The 23,805-nt window shown below is 41.6% G+C and overlaps 1 protein-coding gene across 1 annotated transcript in view; it reads left to right on the top strand.

The window, feature by feature from the left end:
• Nucleotides 1-23,799, top strand: part of kcnb2 (potassium voltage-gated channel subfamily B member 2) — an 80,542-nt gene extending 56,743 nt beyond the window's left edge. The window contains exon 3 of the mRNA XM_035653252.1: nt 20,376-23,799. Within this exon, the coding sequence (XP_035509145.1) occupies nt 20,376-22,367 (1,992 nt within the window). The 3' untranslated portion in view covers nt 22,368-23,799. The remainder of the gene's footprint in view (nt 1-20,375) is intronic.
• The last annotated feature ends 6 nt before the right edge of the window (nt 23,800-23,805 follow it).

Raw genomic sequence — 23,805 nt, 5'->3', positions numbered from 1 at the left:
TTCTGGTCAGGGATCATAAGCCAGGCTACAGGACGCCTGGAGCATACTTTAAGCAGCTGTGAGGACAGTGGCTCTTTCAGGAGGGCCAGCACGCTTGGACTGGCTTCTTACTTACTGCTGAGGGTGGTTTAATGTCACACAAGGGTTGTTATGGTTTGTTTGAGCTGACTTTGTTGTATTTTAGGTGCCAAATGGGTTGGATTTGTCACATAGGCACCTAGCACCAGCTGGAGTTGTGGAAAGATTAGGCAATCACTGGAAAGTATTTTAAAGTCAGTTTATTATACATTTCTGTGAGCGACAACATCTGGCACATCTGAATAGTGCTGATACCGTAAATGCCAACCTTCAGGCAGTCCAAGCAGGGTAAAACAAACACTAGAAATTATTTGGAAAGGCTTTTTATCCAAGGTCCACTGGATGTACACACTGTACTTGAAACTTGGCTTGACTGACAGCGATACTCTGAAGCACCAAATATGGCGTGGATGCGGCACAGACTCTTGGGGAGATTCCGTGGTCCTCCCACATGTACTCCCTTCTGCAGTATTTTGTGGTAACTTGTGACTCCCCACTCCTCCCCGCCAACGCAGCCACACTTGTGTGCGTTAGTGCATGCACATGTGCAAGCAGCACACAGCCCAATAAAGCATCCAGTCTATCACGCCTGCTGCAGATCTGTTATTAACAGGTATTTGATCATGAAATCTTTACACCTTGGAATTTGTTAGGAAATTAATCTAAAAGGAAAGACTGAGGAAATTTGCTTTAAAAGTAGTGTCTATTTTTGTCTCTGTGTCTGTGTCTGTGTGTGTGTGTGTGTGTGTGTGTGTGCCTGTATAGCTCATTAGTCATGACAGAAGGATAATTATACTCATTTCCTCAGACAGTCCTGCACGTGTTCTTTTCTCTTCCATCTTTCTCTTGACACTCTCCTTTCTGGATTTGTTCCCCACTCTCATCTTGTTCACAGAGGCTTTCAAGAGGTTAGAGATGACTTACTCTCTCCAAGGATTGTTTTTTTATACTTCATTCATAAATCTGTGCATTGTCTGTCACTCACAGACGCACACACCATCCCAGAAAATAAATAAAATGCGAACTTTTGCATACGCTCACGTTGAAAGGGTTGTGTCAGCCTCCTATTGGCATTCCAAATATGTCTCAATTGCAACTTTATAATAAACAAACAAACAGACAAAAATGGTCAATCTGCGTTAGTCCTTCCAGCATCCACCGGATCCACTCTCCCTTTGGGTCCCATGAAAAGTCTTTGAACATTTACACTCGTGTAAATAGCCTACCTGCCCAAAGTGCTGACCCAGAATAGCTCCAAATAAAGATAAAGCCAGTCGAGGGTATTTGTAACATCTGCTTACAGGCGGATCAGCCTTATATGTCTGACTATCCATTAAGGCCAAAGTAATGGCACATTTGGGAGACAGAGAGGGAAAGTTGCATCAGATTAATAATTGAGAGAGATTGATTATTGGGTAAGGAATGCATCGCCAATCTGTGTCATGTATTCTTTTTTAATTGCTCATTTGTCTGTAATAAGTGTCTGATCCTCTAAAGGTCCTAAGGGTTAACTTCAAGATCATTATAAGAAAGACGGAGAGGAGCAATTTATCTAATTAGAAAGAATATAGCAGAAAAAAATAATGTTTCAGCATATTTATGTTGTTTTGCGTGTGTGTGCATGCTTGCGTAGTTATTTGTAGACATTCAAGTGCCTAGAATGCTGCAGCCCCCTTCACCCCAAAGGCATCCACATGTTCTCTGGCTTCCCTCATTCCCCAGCGTAGCCTCACACATCATCACACAGACATGAGAGAGAAGAATATTGCTTGTTTATCCAGCAGCCCACAGTGGAGCCACATGCTCCAGCGCAATGCAGTATATGAGTGGTGCCACGTACTATCATCAATATCTGCCTTGTTCATGTTGATAAACTTGACTGTGGCACACAGAGTCATTAGGGGGGTTTGCTTGTCAGGCGGGATTACTCTTGATCCTCCTCCAGATGGTTTTAGCAACTTGTCTCTTTTCTTGTCCTGAACAGAGACGTCGGGGGAAACAAAGACAGCATCACACTGTGTTGATTCTTCATCCAGTCAGTTAGTCAGTCACAAGTGATGATGTGTGCGTTAGATGCAAGAGAGAGGAGTACTGAAATGAGGAGATGAATTGAGAGGAACGGTGGGAGGAGGAGAGGCAAAAGGAAAGGGGGCAACCCTAAGAGGGGGACACAGGATACCCAAAGCAGATTACTTAAATGCTTTGGGCATTACAACTAATCAGACCAATTTGGATCAAGTCTTGTTCCAGTCTGTGGCAGTTGGTGTTGACTGTCAGGGGGTAAAATCATACAGTGTGTGGTGTTTAAGGACTCTAATATTTAACCTTTTGATCCAGTTGCTTTAAACATGTTGCACTTTTATGACAAAATTCAAGACCACCAACGTTGGTAATGAAAAAAATGGAACTGCAGCAAAAACCAAATGATAAATTAGTTTACTGATAATCAGTAAACTAATTTATCATTTGGTTTTTCAGTGATTAGTGCAGTTTATCCAAATATTAGTGAGCCACCTTTCCTTGAGTTCACCTCACTATTATGAAGTTTCTTTGAGTTTACAGGCCTTGTTACCCCATCTCAGTATCTTGTTCATTATACCAAGAATTACATCTATATTGGACAATTCCACACCTCATAATTTATGTCCAGTGCTTATATAAGTAGTTTTAATTGCCTATCCCATGTACCTTTATGTACCATGTGCATTTGTGCTGCTGTAGATAGGGAGAATTATGAAAACGTTGGCATTGGATGTAAAGAAAATAACTTGATATTGTAAAATGTATGTATTTAGGGTTTTGCAGAATCATTCATTATTGATAGTTGCTCTGTCCATCATCTCATCCAAATTTAGCATTTTTCCACTCTAGCGCCAAGTTTATCCATGGAAGGAGTGTCAGCATGGAAAAATCTATGTATTTTGTGCTCTTAAGCTCCCTGTGGGCTTCAGTAATCAGTTTCTAGCTGGGGTGTCAAGACAAACACAGTGGAGCACAGTGGAGGAGAACAACGAGAAAATACTTAGGGTGGGTGAAGAAGGGGGAAAAAGAGAGTGAAACTGTGGCTTCTCATAGAGGTTGAGGGTTGAATGAGAGAGATTAAGCGAGGGGATGGTTCAAGGGAAATGCAGTGATGGAATGCAATGTAATCTGGGTGCCAAGGTTAAAGCCACTGTTGTTCATGTGGCAACTGTTCTCAGACCCCTAGTGACATCAGAGTGTGGTCTGCTGTCCTCAAGCCTAATTTAGCCACATACGCTGGCAGCCATGGGATCCACTGTTCCTGTTTGTCAAGCAGGAACCACTGATGCCAGCAATGACATCATCATTCAGACACACAGGAAAGCTTTTAAACCAAAGAAATGCACACACACACCCACACACACACACACATTCATATACATACACTAGCACACATGTATTCAAATTCCCTACAGGAATATCATCTTTACATGCTACAAGTGCAGTCGATGTTATTTGTGTTACACTGGTGTCATTTCACTGTCCGGCCACAGTTTTCTTCTTCACTGGAGAAATAGGTGGTGCAGACGCAGACTGAGAGAAACAAAGAAATTATTTGTTTGATTTGCAAGAAAGTCATCACAAAGAGGGATTAAACTGCGATTTGTGGAACGAAAAGAAATCTGACTCATTGGAGCAGTAATCCCATGTAGTACACCTGAGCCTTCATACCACGCTGTCCTAAATCCATTATTACAAACACACACACCTCCCAGTTTATGCGATCACATTTCCCCACCAACCAATCCCCATTAATTCTGATGAAAATTTCAGATGGGCTGTTCAGAGTAAAAGCCGCACGCTGGGAGGATTGTGACTGGACTTAATGAATAAGAATCAATATTTGACATTGATTGTGGGATTTTCTGAGAGTGTGTGTGCCTCAATGGGCCGTTCTAGTGGCATAAATTTTGTATTTGAACTGGAGCATGAAGCTGAACAGTGAGGGAGGTCAACACAGGAAATAAGAGGCTTCTAATGCAGCTCATTAGTACTGGTTGCTAATGGGCCAGTCGCTAAGAGCTGCGCGATTTATTGTTTCTCACTGTCATTCACACACATGCCCTAACACAAAAGCACACATACACAAGTACTATTCTCACATAAACAATGATGATCTGTCGATATATCCAGCTCTACCTGAGCATAGTTTAAATATTGTAAAAAAAAAGTATAATGACTTCAGTAATTTGGGAGTTATTTTGCTATGCTATTTCTCATAATATAATGTGAATGTATTCAACCTTGTAAGCCAGGGGCAGAGGTTTACACACATTATATTATACATTATTCAGTTTGTGTGTGCCTGTGTGTGTGTGCGTGTTTTGGGCGGGAGCCTGCTGTTTCCAAAGACTCGCCCCAAGCGTATCAATTGTGTTAAGCTAAGTGTTGTGGAGAGTGGTTATGTTTGTTTGCTCAGCGCAGAATCACTTTGTGAGGCGTTAGCTCGATGTGCATCACTAGCAGGGTGAGGCAGAGGGGACTTATTTTCTTGTATCCTGGCTTAAATTATGAAGAGGAAGAGTTCCCCTGTTCTTGGGAGGGGGCTGGGGAGGGTGTAACTATAAGACATTGTTTACCTGCTATTACACAGCTGAGGCAACATAGCGGAAAAAAAGAAGAGGAATCAGTGACACCAGAAGAGACACGGCCAATTATTTTGACCTTGAGTTTCTCTGGCTAAGGCAGCTAAAGCAGCATCACGGTGTGAAGTGTTGTTCAACTGTTTCTTTTTTCTTTTACTTAGATTTGCAGAGCTGGGGGCAAATAAGTGCAAAATAAAAGTTCAAAAAGCAGGCCAATTACCGCAGGCCTGAAAGTTTGGAAACTCTTACTAACAATTCTGAACTTTTTCACTCGCTGAGTAAGAACTGAAACCACAGTTATAAATTATACATACCAGAGTTCACTAAACTTTTCATGAGAGCGCAAAGATTTCTGACTTTTAAAGGAATGACGAGCTCTGGTTTTCACAGCACTCCTTCATAACCGAATCCAAATAATTTGAATCAGCTTTATTGTCCAAGTATGTTTACTCATACTTTTAAGATATGTCTTGTACTGGCTGTTCAGAAACAAGCAAACCGTACAAAGCCGCCACTGGTTTATGACAACTTCTGCAATATCAAAGGCTTAGCGCAGAAGTTAACCTGCTATATCTATCAGCCTCATTTTTACTGGACTTCTTGTCTTTGTGAATAACTTATATGGCTGTTTGAGATGGACAGTTTTCAAAGATGCTTATAGATTTAAAAGGGAAGATTAGGTCACGGGAGGAGGGTTCTATTTTACAACCTTGAAGAAGAAATGCTCCTGGCTCCTTCTTAATCAAGAGATAATTTACCTCTGATCCCACATTATAGCCTGTTTTATAGTGTTTTCTTTCCATGGTACATTGGAATTATTAGGCTTTTAAAAATGTGATAGTCCCCTACAAGGTTGCAGTGTTAGCTTTTTATTAGTCTATGTAATAAGAATGATTAATAGACTTTTAAAACCCTGGCAGTGCATTGTTACATCAACAAAATATATTATCATCTGACAATGATAAAATATTTGTGCTTTCTTATCATGATATCACAGGCCTTTAAAACATGTAAGCACATTTGTTCACACAGGACTATTTGATGACAACTTTTAATCAACAAAAGCTCTTCAGTAAAAGCAGCGATAGAGACTTAAAATAACTGCTTATTCACAGAATTTAAAGAGTTTTTACAGCAGAAAATGGCAATGTCTTCTGTAACAAATCATCTGAAATTAGCAGACACATTTACCTTACATACTTCAAAGTACCAGGTCAATACTGATTCCTTATTCCATTAGGTTCTCAGGAGCTGGCTGGCAGCATTAGACATAGCAAAGTACAGCTTGTGCTCATTTTCTCACAATCAGCCACCACCAGTATTGTCTCTTCTTATCTCTGTCTGTCTCTATCCTTTTCTATGAAGTGTGACCTTCAGTCACTGACAGACCTCTAATGTTATTTCCTAAGTTAATATAATCTTTGTCAACACTGCTGATCCACTTCACAGTCCACTAATGTACCACAGGAGTTCTTTCAGTAATAGGATTACACATCTAAGAATGTCAGAGTGTAAAGGTTTAATAGTTTGTTCACTCAACACTGGATTTTGGTACGAGCACAATATGCCACCCATCTATTATTATTATTATTATTATTATTATTATTATTATTATTTACTATTTACTCTTTGCTTCTGTATTATTTAGTGTTTCTATTTCTATATCTATTAAATGCATTGTTGTTTTTGACAAAGAAATGCATTTCTGTAGTAGGCCTGCAGCTAACAGTTGTTTTACATTCTAAGGTTTTATCTGATTCATTGTTTTATTGTTTAGTCTATAAACAGTCCAAAATCCATGTCCAAATTCTCACATTTAAAAAGGTAAAACTATATAAGGTGATTTACTGTCACTCGACCAATTGATTGATTGGCTTTCAGAATGTCAGCATGCTCAGCTTAGTCTCGGTTTGTGGACAGGATTTCATCTTGATTTAATTTTCTATACACAGCGACACACGAGAGATATTATTAGTAGTAAAGCTGTCTGTACTTCCCTCCACTGGGAGTTCAGGGGTCACGGTCAGCCACAGAGCTGGTTGGGATTTGGTGTCTTGCACATTCAGCAGCGCAGATGCTTGCCAACATGTGGGTTTAAAATGGGTCTGCTGCATGAAGGGCAACATCTCTTCACACTAAACCATGTCATTGCCCCCACATGTGAATTTTTCATGTGTTCTGATTCACAAGTGAAGCAGCCCCAGGGCACGATGACTATATTATTATCAGTAAATGCTCGGCTGTAATTTTTGTCTCTTGCTGTGTCTGCTCATGTACGTTCAACCCTCCAATTCTCTCATCTCCCACCGTCAGCCCCCACACTGGGCTCTAATAACTGTGCAGCAGCTTACTTAACCCATGTTGTGCAAAACATCTTGTGTGTTGAGAATTCACCGTCCATGTGCTTGTGCAACACCAGAAGCTCTCCTTTCACTCCTCCTCTGCCTCCTGCAGGGACCTGCGGTTTTGGGTGTTGAATCTGCAGGGGAATTCATACCATTCAATCTGAGGATGATTCAGGATAATTGTAATAGGATTTCAATTCTATCTTTAGTAAGGCTATAAAGAGGGTTGTAAATAGTTACTCACTCTTTCCCTCACATGAGAGGTAATAGACAAATAATCTGATTGCACACCTAGCTTTTCATTTTCAGCTGCCCCCCACCCCCTACCTGCATGGAAACACTCGTGGTGTTTGTGGAAATGTTGTGGGGGCTTATCGTCTTATACACACAGATTTGTTAATCCTATACCTGCTCCGACGCAGCTGTGCTGATTACCTGATTTGACTGGGCAAAAAAGGCCGTAAGGCCACACTGACTCACATCACACTCAAATGTTTGCCAATACAAGCGATGGACACAGACACACAAATATAAAATGGGAAATTCAAAATGAAACAGACGCAAAGTGTGCTATCCTGCTCACAGTAAGACTGCTGCCTACAATATGTTACTTTTAAACCTGCCAGTTGCCGGTTGGTCCACCACTTTGGTTGACACATCTCAACAGCTGTCAGGTACATTGCCATTCAATTTGGTACAGGCATTCATGATCCCCAGAGGATAAGACCTACTGACTTTGGTAAAACCCTGACTTTTCCTCTAGCACCACCCTGAGGCAGACATTTGTGATTTTAAATTAAAATATCTTTTACTATTGGGTTCAGACATTTATATTCCCCTCAGGATAAATTGTCTTTTTAGCATGCTGATGCCTTACAGAGCTGCTAAGTTAGCTATAAACTCTTACCGTAACATATTTGCTAATTAATTTGCAACTTTTAGAATAACATCAGTAAAATTCGTACACGCAGTCCACACTTTCATCCTGTCCTTCACTGCGGTAATGATTGCATGCAGTCATCCGTGTGCGTCTGCGTGGTTTGTGTGTGTGCCTGTGTGAATTTGCAAGTGTGTCCTCATTTGGATTAATTAAAGGAAATCTCCCGTGAAGAGTGGGGGCGTCCCAATCTGGCCTTCTCAAGGACAGGCAACCTATCAATAATACCCCAGCCTCCACCCCAACCTACACACAATAGTACCACCCACTCAGATGTTCACACACGCACACGCATACCTCATTCTAATACCATGGAAACAGTCACCCAGTGCCGCTCCCAAGCCTGCTGATCATCACTCTCATTTGCCGTGGAACAAAGGCTGTGAAATTCTGCCTGTTATTACTGCTCCCTTATCAGCGCTCCCTGCTTGCCTCTGCCATGAAGCAGCACTCAGCTCAATTGCTCAGTCATTCATACCGCTTTTCTTTTTTTTTTTTCAAAGTCGCATTTCTATTGTGGTCTGTCGGCTGTTCTTTTGTTGCTGACGACCACTGAGTGTGATCCAGCATGAGTCATTACTGAAGTAAACATCATGGCACATTGCGAGGGAGAGAGCAGCATGTGTTGTTCTGCAGAAGGGGTTGCCCCAGCGAAGATAATTACTGAAATCACTCAGCTGATCCATGGCTTTATTAAAACTGTAGTGTGTGTTTGTGTATGTATGTGCGCAAGGAAGTGTGTTCTATCTAACCTCCAGTGGCACAAAATAAGATATCCAAAGCCTTGATGGGCACGAAATCTCTTCTGGTTATACAGTTATTTCCTGTGATGACGGCTGCCTTTCACACATGAGAACCAGGGATTCCATTCACAAGTTTCTATGGTTACGGAGACAAGCGTCAATAGGTTGTTGACACCATGGTCGCTAAGCTTCTCTCTTTCCCTGTGCAGGAGCAGACGGCAATGTCAAGGTATTGTTTGGTAATTAGGATGAGGAGGATCAAACAGAAATTCGTGTAAAATAGGACTGAGAAATACAAAATAAATGCAGCATCAGCAGTCATGTAGAGGCTCTGAAATGTCAATTAACGTTAAGTTTTTTGTCTTTTTATTTTATTTAATGTTTTTCTCTCGCTATTTGTTGGTCTCGTTGGCTGTTGCTTGACTCTTCATTTAGTTATTCACTTAGTTGGCTGCTCTTGTGCCCGTCTTTCTCCTCTGTGTCACTCATGAATATATTCATGCAAACATCATCGGGGTGAATCTCATTAGAAAGTAAACCATGTTGTCAGTTTGGTGTGTTTCTCTTGGTAAACAGAGTTCATATTCACCCCAGTTCCCCAGAGGAAAGACAGAAAAAGACATTCCAAAAAAAAAATCAGGGAATGCAAAAAAGTCTGAGTGTGTGTGTGTGCATATGTGTGTGATTTTGTGGTATTTGTGTGAGTATTGTTAAAGTCCCCCAGCACTAGAAAAGGTGCTTTTTTTCCTACTTGTTCCTACAGTTTGAGCTTCACTGTTCAGAATGATGAATGTGCAGAGTTTGACACTAGAAGGATGTTTTTACATTCATCTGCTGAAAGTGTAAAGTTTCTCTGTGCTCAGTGAACATCTACGAGCATGTGATCACAAATCATGCTTCTAGGCCCACCCCCTGGTCCAGTACGCAATTTATACAAGCATGATATAGAAACTTGAAGCCACCAGTGCAAAAAACACTGAGAATGGACTTTATTGTGAAGTAAGAGCCATCTTGTGTCCAGCAAGAAAACTTGAAAAGAAAAAAGAAAAAAAGAAAAAAAGAAATGAACACAATGTGCACTTTCATATATTCTGGAATTTCTAATGAGGTAGAAGGAGTAAATAAATTTTCAAGGATTTTAATGTGGAAATTAAATATTGTTTCAGACACACATTATTGTGTTAGGAAGATTATTTGTATTTATGTCTTAATACTTGTCTGGAAGGGATCTTTAAAGAGAAACTGTGATGGAGGCACAGGTCTGTCCTTGGAAGTGAAGCTGAATAACAATAAATCAGCCAAGCCATGACGGGGAGTTTTGCACCGCTAGCACTAACTTGAAAGAGACTTTGTGAGAGGTACAATTGAGATTGACACAATGTGCACATCTGTAGCCAATAGTCAAACAGTCCACATTTTGCAGTGATGGTGTTGGGGTAGAGGCTGGATGCTGATGTCATGGGGAATATAAATGAAGGGAAGTACCATTCAGGGCTCAGGGCTGAGCTTTATTCTTTATACTTTATACTTTATACTTTATACTTTATAAAGATAAGCTGACTCCTTGGTGACCATAAGTCTTCCTGTAGTCCCACTGAGAGACAGAGAGGGAGACGGGGAGAGAATGAAAGTGTCTGTTTTTCATTCACTGCGTGAAGGATAGAGGGAGTAGCCGAGGGATTATCTCAACTCCTTTGCGCATCAAAACTCAGTAGCTTCAGTTTTCTCTCCACCTCCAACTGACCTCCTTGCGAAAAAAGAAAAAATCAAATCACAAAGTCAGATAAAGACATTTTCACTAGTTGAATTCAACTCCAGAGGGAGGAGGAGCTCCCTCTTGTGGGTACTGGCACTTTCTGTCCACCTCTCAGCCCACCAGTAACCCTTCTAATGTATCTGAGGTCATTTAAAGCTAAAGTGTCTGACCAGCGAAGTAATAATGCTGTGTTGTGTTGTGTTGCGTTGTGGTTCGGTTCACTCTGCAACATCCTAAAATGTTCCTACTACAATGTAAGCCACTTTAAACAAAACTTCCCCCTAAACTGGAAAAGTTATCTCATTTTGTTAGAATTCATGATGGCACTCATTGAGGCTGAGGTTTTGCTTTGAATTCCAGTGCGCCAAGTAACCTCTCGTTACCCTGAAAATCTGTCTCCGTCATCCTGCTGCTCAAAGGGCTTCTGCGGATCACTCAGCTGAACGGTAAAGGCTCTGCATCACAGAAAAAAACAATGTTTAAGTCACAAAGCTGCTTTCTCCTCCACTTGCGCGAGTAGTGCTGGGAGACATCTCCATGGTTACAGAGTTTGACTCAGACAGCAAGGTGACGTGTAGTCATTGAGGATAACAGATAGAGGTATGAGAGGAGAGGGGAGGAGGAGGAGGAGAGAGAGAGGTAGAGACGGGAGGGGAGGGGGCAGTGGGGATCTCTTTTTCATGTGAGGGTGTAGTGCCGAGAGCTATAGGAGCCTGCTGAGTGCAGCTGAATGTGACAGTGTGTGTTTTGGAAAGAGAAGGATTGTGAGAGCAAGAGGCAAGGAGGGGGCATTTGAACAAGCATTTTTGCTGTATGTATTTTTGTGTGTGTGTGTGTGTGCAATTGTGCATGTGCATTGTGTGTGGGAGGTGTAGAGAAGAGTTTTTCCTCTGAGGTTTTCCCGATCTTATCTGTGAAGGAGAAAAAAAAAGCCCAGGAGAGGTGACAGGAGAGTAATTCTTATTCTGAGTAAATTTCTGGAAAACACCAACACTCACACACACAAACACACACACGCCTTTTTCACCACAACAACCCACCATCTCATCCTCCCTCTGCCTCCAACCTTAGATGGATGATGTTATCAGGAGACTCGGGGGTAGAGGGGAGCAGGGAGCTTGTAAGAGATCCCTTCTCATGTTGTTATCTGCATACGTACAGGCAAGCACTGGAGGAACCAGGCGCTTGGCGAGCTATTTGCAGCACTCGGAGCATCATGAATATTAACTTTTGAAAGGCTGCGTGTGTTTGTCCTTCCTTCCTCTGGTCTGTGGCTCGAGGAAGTGTTGATTATGGGGGCCTTGGCCGGGTGATTAAAACAGTGAACGCTACTCAGGCGCAGGGGCTAGCACACTTAGCGGTAATTACACTTAGCCCTGTTGACTGCTCTCTCTGGCGCTCTCTCTCTGTCACACATGAAGGCACACACCCCTGCGGGAACGCAAAGCTGCTCAGCCGAAAATTATTCAAGACATAATAAAGTTATCTATTGCAATTATGTTGTTGTCCTTTGGCTTTTGTTCCTTTTTAAAAGATGAATCTTTTGCACATGTAGATATAGTGTAATGACCATGTGTTTAGATGTATAAATTCATACTGGACGTGGGCATGTATGTGCATCAGTGAGTGTGAGTTCTGTGGAGAGTACTGGCTTTATCTCTGGTCTGCCTGCTGTTCTCTTCTCTCAGGGGGGGGTGTCAGAGGCATATAGGTTAATAATGTTGTCATGCCATGAGAGCCGAAGGCCTGTTCTCCCCAGAAACGCACACACATACAGAAACACACACACACACACCATGAAGTGCACACACGCAAACATGCACACACTTTTTTCCATGTCCACCACCATCTCTCCTGGCAAGGAAAAGGACAAGGAGGAAGGACATTGTTTAAATTGGTTTCTAATGTAAATATATATCTAGATCATCATCAGAAAGATTTATTGTCAGGTTGTCAGGGTAAGACATCGCCAAAGCAATTACACAGCAACAAAGTAATGTTAACAGAAGACAAAGGCATAGAAACAAGCAAACCTTCAGCTCTGGCTTTCTCATAGCTCACGGCATGTTCTTACATATTTTACTGCTGCGAGAATTAGTTTTATTGGATTTTTCTCCCATTAGGAGGAGTATCTTTTGTTTATTACTGCAGGTTTTAAGCTTATAAATTAGTTTTATTTCATAAATTTTTGCTCCCATATCTTTGTAATTCTGACGGTGTAATAGGAAATAAAGCTTTGCCTCACAGTTAGTACAGCCTGCTCGCCCCTGCCCCCCCCCCCTCTGTTTTTTCATGACATTTGTGTTGTGAAAGTCACATACCATGATTGGCTGCAAGGTGGCTGAGAGGGCAATAGTGATGGACAGATTACAGAGGACAGACAAAGACAGAGCGAGAGCCAGAAAAAAAGAGAGCAACAAAGATTGTTGTGATTACAAGTTTCCCAGAAGTGAAAAGACCTGAAAGTGATGATCTCACTAAGACTAATCAAGACATTGTCCTAACTCTCAGTTTATTCTTTGTATTAAAGGCTTTGTGGCACAGTGTGCATGACTTTCCTCACTGCCCTTCCTTGGAGGCTTGGTCTCAGCAGGAACCACTTTTACATCCAATGCTTAATTCACAAAACTGCTGAGTTGTCCACAGAAATAGCATCAGCACACTGTGGGAAATCTTTTTTAATATACTGATGAAGTATTGTTGAACTGCAATCATATCTCTCCTGAAGACTATACTGGGCGTAGAAATCTGATATCAGAGCGAGAGGGCTATGTAACGGGATATACAGTAGGATGGACCAAGCATTAGGTATCTATTTCAGTCAGCGGATAGCTCAAGGATCCTATCAGAGCTTTAAATAAATTTGTCAATAGACTTGATTGAGAAGGAGAGTTGTGGAATTTCTTTCAAGGTTGAGTACAGAAATGGCCTCGCTAGCTTGTGATGTCAAGTTTAGCATTTGAAGCATTGCGAGTGTGACTGTGAATTCATTATGTGCCAACACGTTCATAAATGTTTAAGTTCACCTGAGTGCTGTTGTACTGGACTGTAAAAAAAAAAAGCTACGCCAGTCAGCATTGCTGGATGGCCTTCCTGTTTATGCATTTTTATAGATGAATACGTTTATTTACTTGATGAAGTGAAATAAAACGAAAATCAAATCATAGTATTCCACTGGATATTTCCGTTTGAAATTGCATACTCAGCTAACTAGCTTATCACATACAGTAACCAGCATCTCTTTTGAAGCCTATAGCATATCATTAGCAGGTCCTGCTCTGTCATGTTAAACCTCAGTGTAGTACTTATTCTCAAAACCTGTTTTTTTGTAAGGGAAACCTACTGTTTGAAAATACAAAATATAGAACAACATTCTCAACTAACAACAATATCTATTTATAATACTGTATTATATGGCAAATTGCCTCTAAGAACAATGCTGCTCATGACATTTCTACATGGATGATAATCAGCTGCAGAGGATGCTTACTTTTTGCCTGGAACGTGTAGCTTTAGCCTCTAGCATCATGTCCATCATTTGCAACGTTTTTACAGCGCTAAAGTGAACTAGCAGCAAAAATCTGCTGTAGACAAACTCTTTAGCCAGCTCACAGAGGTAGCATCAACAAATTAGCTAATGCTTGTCGGTTGCCAACCACTGGCTCTGTTTATTTGACAGGGTAGAAAGCAAAGGCAGACAGGCTGCACTGCACTGATTTTGCAGAATTCTTTAACTTCCCATTTGTATTTAGTTTAGTCCGTATGACTAAAAGGTTGGGAAATTCATCCTTTGTCTAAGTTGAAGGTAGTCTGCACTTTCTACCATTATCATTCTCCTGAAGACAACAAAACTCTGGTTTGCTGTCTCCTCCATAACACCAAAATGTGACTGCAGCATCAAGAAAGAAGTCTTCTGTATGCTGTTTGCCAACTCTCAGGACTCATAGGGATTCATACTCTGGCACATCTCCCTCCCACTGTTATTGTTACAATGACTGAGCAACCTTCCTATAATGTATCATTTGAACAAATACCAAAGGGTGAATTGTCAGTACAACATGTTTAATAATAATAATTTTATATGTATGATATTTCAATCTAACCATGATTGCATCACTCGGCCGAAAGACATCTGAGCAATGGAGTGCCACATGCTGACACTCTGTGGCTGAGTTGCCTGTTATGTGCAGGCGTGTTTGTGGCCCGACGGACGAACATACTCTATAAATATTTCATATTAGCCCACTTTCCTCCCTGGTTCTACAAAAAAAAGAAAAGAAAGTAACACACAAACAAATATCACTTCGGTATAAATAAAGCCTGGAAAGAAGTGAAAGGGCTTTGAGGGTAGAGAGTGAAAAGCACACGAACAATGTGTTTACAAGAATGGGAAGAAAAAGGGGGACACCGTGACGTTTGTTGAAGAGATGAGAGAAAACGGTAACCATGTTGTACGGTAACCATGAAAGACGGGTCCTGTAAGTGTATTTATTTATTGGTTCTTGCAAACTCATGAGACTTTATTATTGATTCCTCTCAAATGCTGTCAGCCTACTCAACCAATTTCTTGTTGCTGAGGGAATCTCACACACTGAAACCCCCAGGACCCCTGCTATTGCTTCCAGCAAGGATAATATGAAAGTGAGAGAGAGAGTTCTATATCTCTTATGGATGTTTTTAACAAAGGTAATGTGCTTTACTAGAAAAAAAAACAACAAGAAAAATAATTTCCATGCAAAGTCCCTTGTACTGATTGTAAGTCACCTTACTGAGATTGACCCTGAAATTGTGACTTTAATCACATCATGCCAATACTCCTCATAAAGGTTGCCAAGCACAGAGGGACACATAATATAGTAGAGCTGACTGATGACAAATTAAATTGTAAGTGACACAGAATGGTGATGCTGCGTTATGCCAAGACAAATGGGTTATATCCACTGCAATTATTGACCGCACTGAGGACTGTCAAAGATATATGAACAGCTCAATAGTCTTTCTTGAAATAATAGGCCTTCATTATTATGCACTAAACTCCCACTGGAGCTGCCAGAAATAGTTAGCCAGATGGACACTGAAGTGGTTTCTTTTATCAGATTTTGTTGCAAAGTTGAAAAAAAATATATATATTGGGACATATTTCAGTTGCACACATATTCTGCCAGTTTGAGGGAATTTAGTTGTCCAAATCAAAATGACTATGGCATTCCTCCAAAACCTCTCTGATCCTTGGAGGAGCTGCGGGACAAAACAGTGGACGGCCACCAAATATCACATTCCCCCTCTGCTTTTCTCTCTCTGTGAACTCTTTGGAAACTAGCCATAGAAAAGGCACTTAACCAGCAGAATCCTGACAGAGTGGGAGGGAAGATGTCTCTCCTCCTTTGTTGATTAATGTTGAATCTCTCCAAGGGTGCATGTATTCAAGTTATACCCTTACTATCCATGCCTTATAAATCTCCCTTTAAGTATGTGTGCCAGGTTCCTTAACAATGCTATATTTGCTCAGTGCCATCATTAATAGCCGGTAATGGTTCGCTAACTGAATTTGTGCACATTTAGGAGTCAAACCTGACCATTTGGATCCTCCTAAACCTATTTCCTACATATGCAGCCACTGATCTGAATAATAAAGTGAAATTGCCCACTGGTACATGTGAACTTACGTACGGTAATACGTTAAATTAACAAATTATACTTTAATGTATTCACAAAGCTGTGTAGCCATGTGACACCCAACACTCACGCATGCTTGGACACAGTCATCACACTGGAAGAGATACAGTCTCAGAAGATGAAAGAGCACACAAGTCCTGGGATCAATCCACATTACCATAGCCATAATTGCCTGGATTGATTCTGCAGCAAAAAATTATCATACCTGAGGAACAGCTCAATTTGTCCAGCACAAATTGATGACACAAAGGGAGGGAGAGAGGGTCAGTGGGGACCTCAGAGGTGGATCATGGTCCATAAGAGCTCTGAGCAAGGAGATCAATAGGGGCTCACTGGGCCTGGCTCAGTGTCCATAATGTGATGTGTACACAATCGATAGCTTCCCCCAAGCTGGCAGATAGGCCACTGGTGTGGCGCGGGTTATTTTTCTTTCCCGCAGCATCTTTCCTTCCTCAAACTAAGGAATGATAGGGATGCAGGCAGAGGAGGTGAAGTAGGGTATAACTGTGTGACCACAGGGCTGTCACTGATGACAGGACATTTAGAGAGGAGTTAGTGGGCCTATTGACTGCTTCTGTGGGAACTAAAAGTGGATGGAGAAAGGTGATTCTTGCAATTTCAAGGGTAGTGGTTGAGATGACAGGTGGCTGAAGATGAAAATCAAGAGAGGCTGAGAGGAGAGGCTCAAGTGAGCTCTTAACTCAATGGCTGTTTCTCCTGTGGATCAAATTCACTCGTCCTGCTTGGGTCTACCAGAGGATCCAATACTACCTTGAAAGAACTGTGGAATTAAAATTGTGATAGTGGATGTTGGTGGCTAAAGAGCAGTCCCTCCCTTGATGCAAAAAAGATATTCTCTTAAGCTGCTGCCTACACTGTCGCTGGCAATATATTTTAAGCTCTCCCTTGAGGAGTTGAGCCAGCTGGTTTTTGTTTTTGTGAGGACATTCATCAAGTGATTTATTTTTTCATGATGTGTTTTATAATGTGCTCAAGAGTAAGAACAAAGTATCCAGGGGAAATCCTCAGAGTATTGTATAAAAATAAGTCATGTGACATTCAACAATTCTCCCCCTCTTTCTCTCTCTCCATCTGTCTTTCATCTCATTGTAAACCCTGAAAATGAAGCAGTTTTTTTCCAACACAGTCATGCTAAAGCAGTATTTTCAGTAGAATTGGTGAAGGGATAGTAAAAGAGCCATGATAGCCATGGACCACTAAAGCATGTCACACATCACCTAATTTAAAGACATTACCCTCCCGTCTAAGCCAATCAGCTCTCAGGCCATGACCTGACTGTGGCGTCCTGAGGTCACAGGAACAGGGACAAAGAGACGGAAAAATGAAGATAGAGAGAGGACAGTAAGACAAAGGGCTTACACACAGTAAAACCTTTGTCATCGAGCATTTTTAAAATACAAATAATCTCTGATTTATGACAGCTTTATTTGGTCACATTTTATTTAGCTGTTTATATTCAAATTGAGCAATTTTTAGTCACTAGTGGCATATTTCTTTTAAATTGCTTTTTATTTTAGCTATTAAGGACAAAAGCAATAACCATTTTGTATATTCCAGCAAAATCTCAGTAAAATGTTGCTCCCTAGCGTATCATCTCAGACAGTACTCTAACAGGCAGCTTGGTGAACAGATAGCATTGATTAGTTTAGTAAAATGATCAGGGTACTAGTGACGTTGTAATCCCTGTCATTTTACCTCTCTGAACCCTTGTTCAGAGATCTGAAAGTGTTCACCTCAGAGGAAGTATCTTGTTTCCATTTCCTGTCTCTGTTAGCTGTCCTCCACTGGGTCACATCCAGGTCAACTGGCCTGGCTGAGTTGGTTTCCGTTTTTTAATCCACCACTTGTGACATTTGATGCTATACTTAATGCCACCACGCATGCAAATCAGGGGCAAAGAAGACTGATTCCAAGTAATTGATCTTCTTAACTACTCCCACTCAATTACAGTAGGTTAATGCAAGCTACCTCAGGATTGCTCATCCTCACGCTCAAATGCCATTTGCTGCGGTCCATGAGCAAGGGGTGCATGGGTGTGTAGGAAGGTGAGATCGCATGGGTGTGGGTCAGTGAAAACATTAATCACTTTTTTTCTGTCTGTGAGCATGAGCTTGTTTGTGTGCATGCCCACGAGTCCCTTCATTCAGCTGTTCATAGTGCAGTTTTAAAAGGGCTCACTTGCTCCAAAGTGTGGATCAGTAGAAGATTAACTGTCTCCTCTGAGGCAGTTAATGTGAATCTAAATAAAGAATAGTTGACCTCAAGAGAATGAGGGACCTTTTGCTTGTATTTTCATAAATCATTTTTATTCTGGTACTGTATCTGAAAGAATCAGCTATGTAAGCGAACGTAGGTAAGCCTATGAACTGAGCAAAATCATTATCTCATGCACTAATCTACTCTTCCACCTTCAGAGTTGACTTGGTGCCAAGGTGTTCAGCAACAGGAACACAAGCAAAAGTCCTCTGATCGAGTGGCTCGGCACCAGGGGGTGAGCCTTAGACGAGCTTGCCAAAATGTCCAGGGGTACGGAAGCAATCTGCGTCTTTCAGCTCAGTGCCATTCCAGGCCCAAGTTGCCTCACTTAGCTTCTAATAGGTTTAACCTAATCAGCACCAGTATTCATTTAGTGATAACACTTCCTCTACTGAGTCATGACGCTCCTTGTCTTTTTTCTTTTGCTCTCTGTCTACTTTTCTTTCTTTTTTACCTAGAAGGAATTTCATTTCTTTAAAAAAAAAATTTATACATTTACATTTGTCAATTTCAGCTAGTGTTTCAGTGCTATCTAGAGGCAAATAAATAGACCATAGAAATGGCTGACCCCTGCACACTCCATTCCTGCATGATGTTATAACAGATATAAGTCATATTTGCTAAATTAGGGAAGTCTCACAGGAGAGGCAGTGACTGTTTCCAGATACTACTGTTTAAATTTATGTAAGATAATCAGTGTGTTCTGCAACTTAATGTGGTTTGTGATTAGTATTCTGGGTGCCTTGTTGTCCTATCTTGACTGAGACTCTTCAGTCTTTGTTCATTAGATTTTAATAGGTTTTATATTGCTCAGGTCATAGAGGACTTCCCACAAAAGAATGCAAATGTTTCCATGCACTGGATTTCACTTGATTGTTGAGGTTATGCTGCAGTTCTGTAGAATGTAGGACAGAGACTTTTCACCTGTGTGGGTTGAGACGCTGGGCTGAGCGGAGTTGAGCTGTGGAAAAAGGACATCAACTAATCCCAGCAGCATTCTAAGGAGTTATATCTTGGTGCAAGGCAGAGGCGTAGATAAAATATGGAGAGGTACTATAGAAGAACGGTAAAGGGACGAATAATGAAAGAATCATGGAATACTCCTTACACTTCCACACACCATATAGTTCTCCCACACTCTCATTATATATACACCAAATCTCAGTCAGAAAAGGCCAGATTTAATCTATAGAGGTCAATAAATCTTGGTCAAGGTAAAGAGCCGCAGTTAAGGCGCAACGTCATGCTTCGCTGACCTCATAGGATTATGCAGGATGTTCTTACCCATCTCCTTATTGAGGAGCAGTCACTCGGAATGCTATCAAAGCATTAGATTTCCATTGTAAATTTCACAAGAAGAAACATTACTTTTCAAATACTGGCTTAAATAAATCATATTTTAAGACAGATAGAGGGAGTTTGCCAATAGGTGGAGCCAAAATCCTTCTGCCCTGTTATCTATTTTAGACGGGGTACCACACACACTCCTCTATTTCCAAAATAGATGTCTGGCCTTTTTATTTTCCTTTATTTAATGTTCTCCCCATTTAATAATCTATCCTGCAACCTGGCATTCATTCAAAACTCATTTGCATTCTTTTGTCATTTTACATTACCATGCTACCTTCCTTTGTCCTTTCAAACAATACTGTGACATGCTTTATAATTTTAATATGTGTAAGGAGGGCTCATTTTCATTCAAGAACACACCCACGGTGCCTTTTAGCCCTAAGACGGACACTCCATTAGATTCATATCAGAACAGATCGACTTAGCAACACAAGATCTATATCTTGAGTTAATATTTTATGGCTCATGCATTTGTAGTGTGTACTTACATGAATTCTGAATATTTATCCTCCCTTTCAGTCGATTAAGAAGGACAGTGAAACATGAACACTGATGACTTTTTTGTAATCCCACTAATATTTATTCCTTTCTGTGCTTTCTTTTCAGATTCTAGCCATCATCTCGATCCTGTTCATCGTCCTCTCCACCATCGCTCTGTCTCTCAACACCTTACCAGAGCTCCAGATCACAGACGAGTTCGGCCAGGCCAACGACAACCCCCAGTTGGCCCACGTGGAGGCCGTGTGTATTGCCTGGTTCACCATGGAGTACCTCCTTCGCTTCCTCTCCTCTCCTAATAAGTGGAAGTTCTTCAAAGGCCCGCTGAATGTCATTGACTTGCTTGCCATTCTGCCCTACTATGTCACCATCTTCCTGACTGAGTCCAACAAGAGCGTACTGCAGTTCCAAAATGTACGCCGTGTGGTGCAGATATTCAGGATCATGAGAATATTGAGGATCCTGAAATTGGCCAGGCACTCCACAGGGCTTCAGTCTCTAGGGTTTACTTTAAGAAGGAGCTACAATGAACTGGGGCTGCTTATTTTATTTCTTGCCATGGGCATCATGATATTTTCCAGCTTGGTCTTCTTTGCTGAGAAAGATGAAGATGCCACCAAATTCACCAGTATCCCCGCTTCATTCTGGTGGGCAACCATTACAATGACTACAGTGGGCTATGGTGACATTTACCCACAGACTTTACTTGGAAAAATTGTGGGTGGGCTCTGCTGCATTGCAGGAGTGCTGGTCATTGCCCTACCCATCCCCATTATTGTCAACAACTTCTCTGAGTTCTACAAGGAGCAAAAGAGGCAGGAGAAGGCCATCAAGAGGAGAGAGGCACTAGAGAGAGCCAAGAGAAATGGCAGCATTGTGTCAATGAACCTAAAAGATGCCTTTGCCCGCAGTATGGAGCTGATGGATGTGGTGGTAGAGAAAGGAGAGGACAAAACCTCCCTGGACAACCACCTGTCGCCTAGCCGCTGGGGTGGCTCAACCAGGCACGCAAGCTCAGAGACTAACCTGAAATCCCCAGATAAGAGAAACCCAGACTCTCTGCTGCAAAGTTCCCCTCATCGTATAAGCATCACCACCACTGGAAGTCCCCAGAGGACAAACAGGACCCCACAGCACCTTAATGTGCAGAAACTGGAGGAGATGTACAACCAGATGACCAAGTCACAGTCCTTCACTAACCTCAACACTACAAGCTCCATGAGCACTCTGAGCACAACCATGACTGGCCCTGTCTCACCTAGGAAATGTCACAGCCCTGAATTTACATTAAAAGAGGAAGTAGAGCTGGAGATGAAGGAGGTCCAACCCACCTCACCAGATAACTTTGCAAGTTGCTCAGCAGACTTTAGAAAACAAGGCTCCGACTCAGATGAGGAAGACGCTGTTCCCTGTCAAACCCGACATCCCAGGGCACCACCCCATCTGGATCTTAGCCAACTGAGGGCTAGCGATGAACACACTTCTACTGAAGTCATACTTAAAGATGGCCTCTATGAATCCGTCAACCCAGGTGGCGGATCAGAGCTCCACATAGAGGAAGGGGAGAGCTTTGACAGTGCTGTGGAGAACATCCAGAGCTCTCTAAGAGAGAACAACCCTCTTGAGATAAAGGGGTTGAAGGTCAACCTCACCAAAACCTCTGCTGAAGGCCCGCTAACACCACCCAGCACTACCTCTCCTGGAGACATCAGCTCCAGCATCCTGGAAGACGACTCCCCGGAGGGAGAGACGTCACCGCTCATCCCAAGTTCAGAGGAGTTGCTCCCAGTCACCAAGGAGGATACCTGCCCGTTGTCCCCTAAGAGGCTGGTGGTGGACACTCCACCCGGCGATGAAGATCAATCCACAGAGAACCACGAGGAGAAGCATCTGATGGAGGTGGCGGGCGCTGCAGTTGCACCCTTGTCACCCAAGACAGCAGCACAAAATTGCACCCAAGGTGTGGTTGGGGCAGGCGAAGAAGTCAAGGCTGACAGCAACCAAAGTGGACACAAAGTAGAGAACCACATGTTTACATCTGATATCCACCTGATACCCGGGGATGGCAGTCTGTCTCCGACCTGTGAAACCAGCATGTGACTGTGAGAGAAGCTCTGAGGGACAATAGACCCACTGCAACCTCAGCCTGGTGTGTGGGAGAGCAGGGAGAAAAGACAAGGATGCAGTTGTAGTGACAGATATTTTTGCATGGCATGACAAGTCCCTTTTACTTGTGTTGTTGTGTATTGCTGAAAAAGAAACGGCAGTGCTTTGTGCAGATTTGAGAATGACTGGGATAAACAGTGGGTTCAAAGAGGAGGCTCTTGAGAAACAGAGGGAATTCATCAACTTATGTAGACACTTTGGTCCTCCAAATGTACATAATGACAGTCTCCTTTTTCTAGCAAAAGAAAGAAATGCACAGAGGGACTAATCTGTAAAAAGCATGCATTTAAAAAAGACAGATATTTTACGGTGCTTAGTTTGCTGAAAGCGCTCCACTGTAAATAATAGGACATCTAAGGCAATGACAATGCACAGGATGGCAAAGGAAAACTGTCACTGTAGGTACAAATATTTGTAATGTGAAAAAGGAGGGTGGGGGGTAAAATTGAGAGCCCTCAGACTGGGAGTTGCATCGTAGCGACCTATAAAAAAAACATATCATTACCTTTTGTGGAATGCAAAGTGTTCCCATGACGACCCTGTAATGTTTTTTCGTGTGAAAAATTATGTATAAGACTGTAACGTTGACATTATTGCTTTTGGTTTTCATAACGACTGTTGAACTTTCAGTTGAGCATCTGATATTCAGTCTTTGAATTAATAATGGTGGGCAAGGAGGACAGAAACACCTTGATTCCTCCAAATGCACCTGAAGTTGCCAAATACGTATGTAAGCAGTAAGGACAGGAACTATCAGATACTACCGCTACTGAAAATATTTATCATGAGGTTTCAGAAGTAAGGACATGGCTTAAGATGTTTTATTCCTTGTCCTTCCTTCCAAATCGCAAAAGTATATATTATTTATTCTCCGACTTCTGATATATACATCTAAAAGTAGTTTTAAGAATACAATATGAAATACATAGGTCTAGATTGGTTGTAGAAAAATTCTACAGTAGGTAAGACAGAGTTAAGACTATTTATTAATTCAGCACAGTAGATCTGGTCATTCATACACATGTATGCTTTACACTATAATTATATATTTTGGCAATCCAAAAAGGTTAGAGTACCACAAAAAAAAAGAGACAATATTCCTTGTGATACCAATGGACCAAATCAAGCACACTGACAAGCTTTCATCTATCTCAGCTGCATAGTAACATATAAGGTATCATTAATAACATGTATTATGACAGTAGTTATGTTTTGTTTTTTTGTTTTTTTTCTTATGGTTTGTTTACCTGCATTGTGTTAATTATCCTATCCTCAGCGCCCTGATGTCATTGTTGACATTTGTTCCATACTACTGCAAGTTTATCCGATCCTGCTGATAAGTTTAAGGCATCTTTTTATATATATATATATA

This window comes from Morone saxatilis, unplaced genomic scaffold (genome assembly GCF_004916995.1).
Source record: "Morone saxatilis isolate NCDOM2014 unplaced genomic scaffold, NCSU_SB_2.0 Contig0, whole genome shotgun sequence".
In the NCBI taxonomy this organism is placed as follows: domain Eukaryota; kingdom Metazoa; phylum Chordata; class Actinopteri; family Moronidae; genus Morone; species Morone saxatilis.
This window is presented reverse-complemented; position numbering and strand designations above follow the sequence as displayed.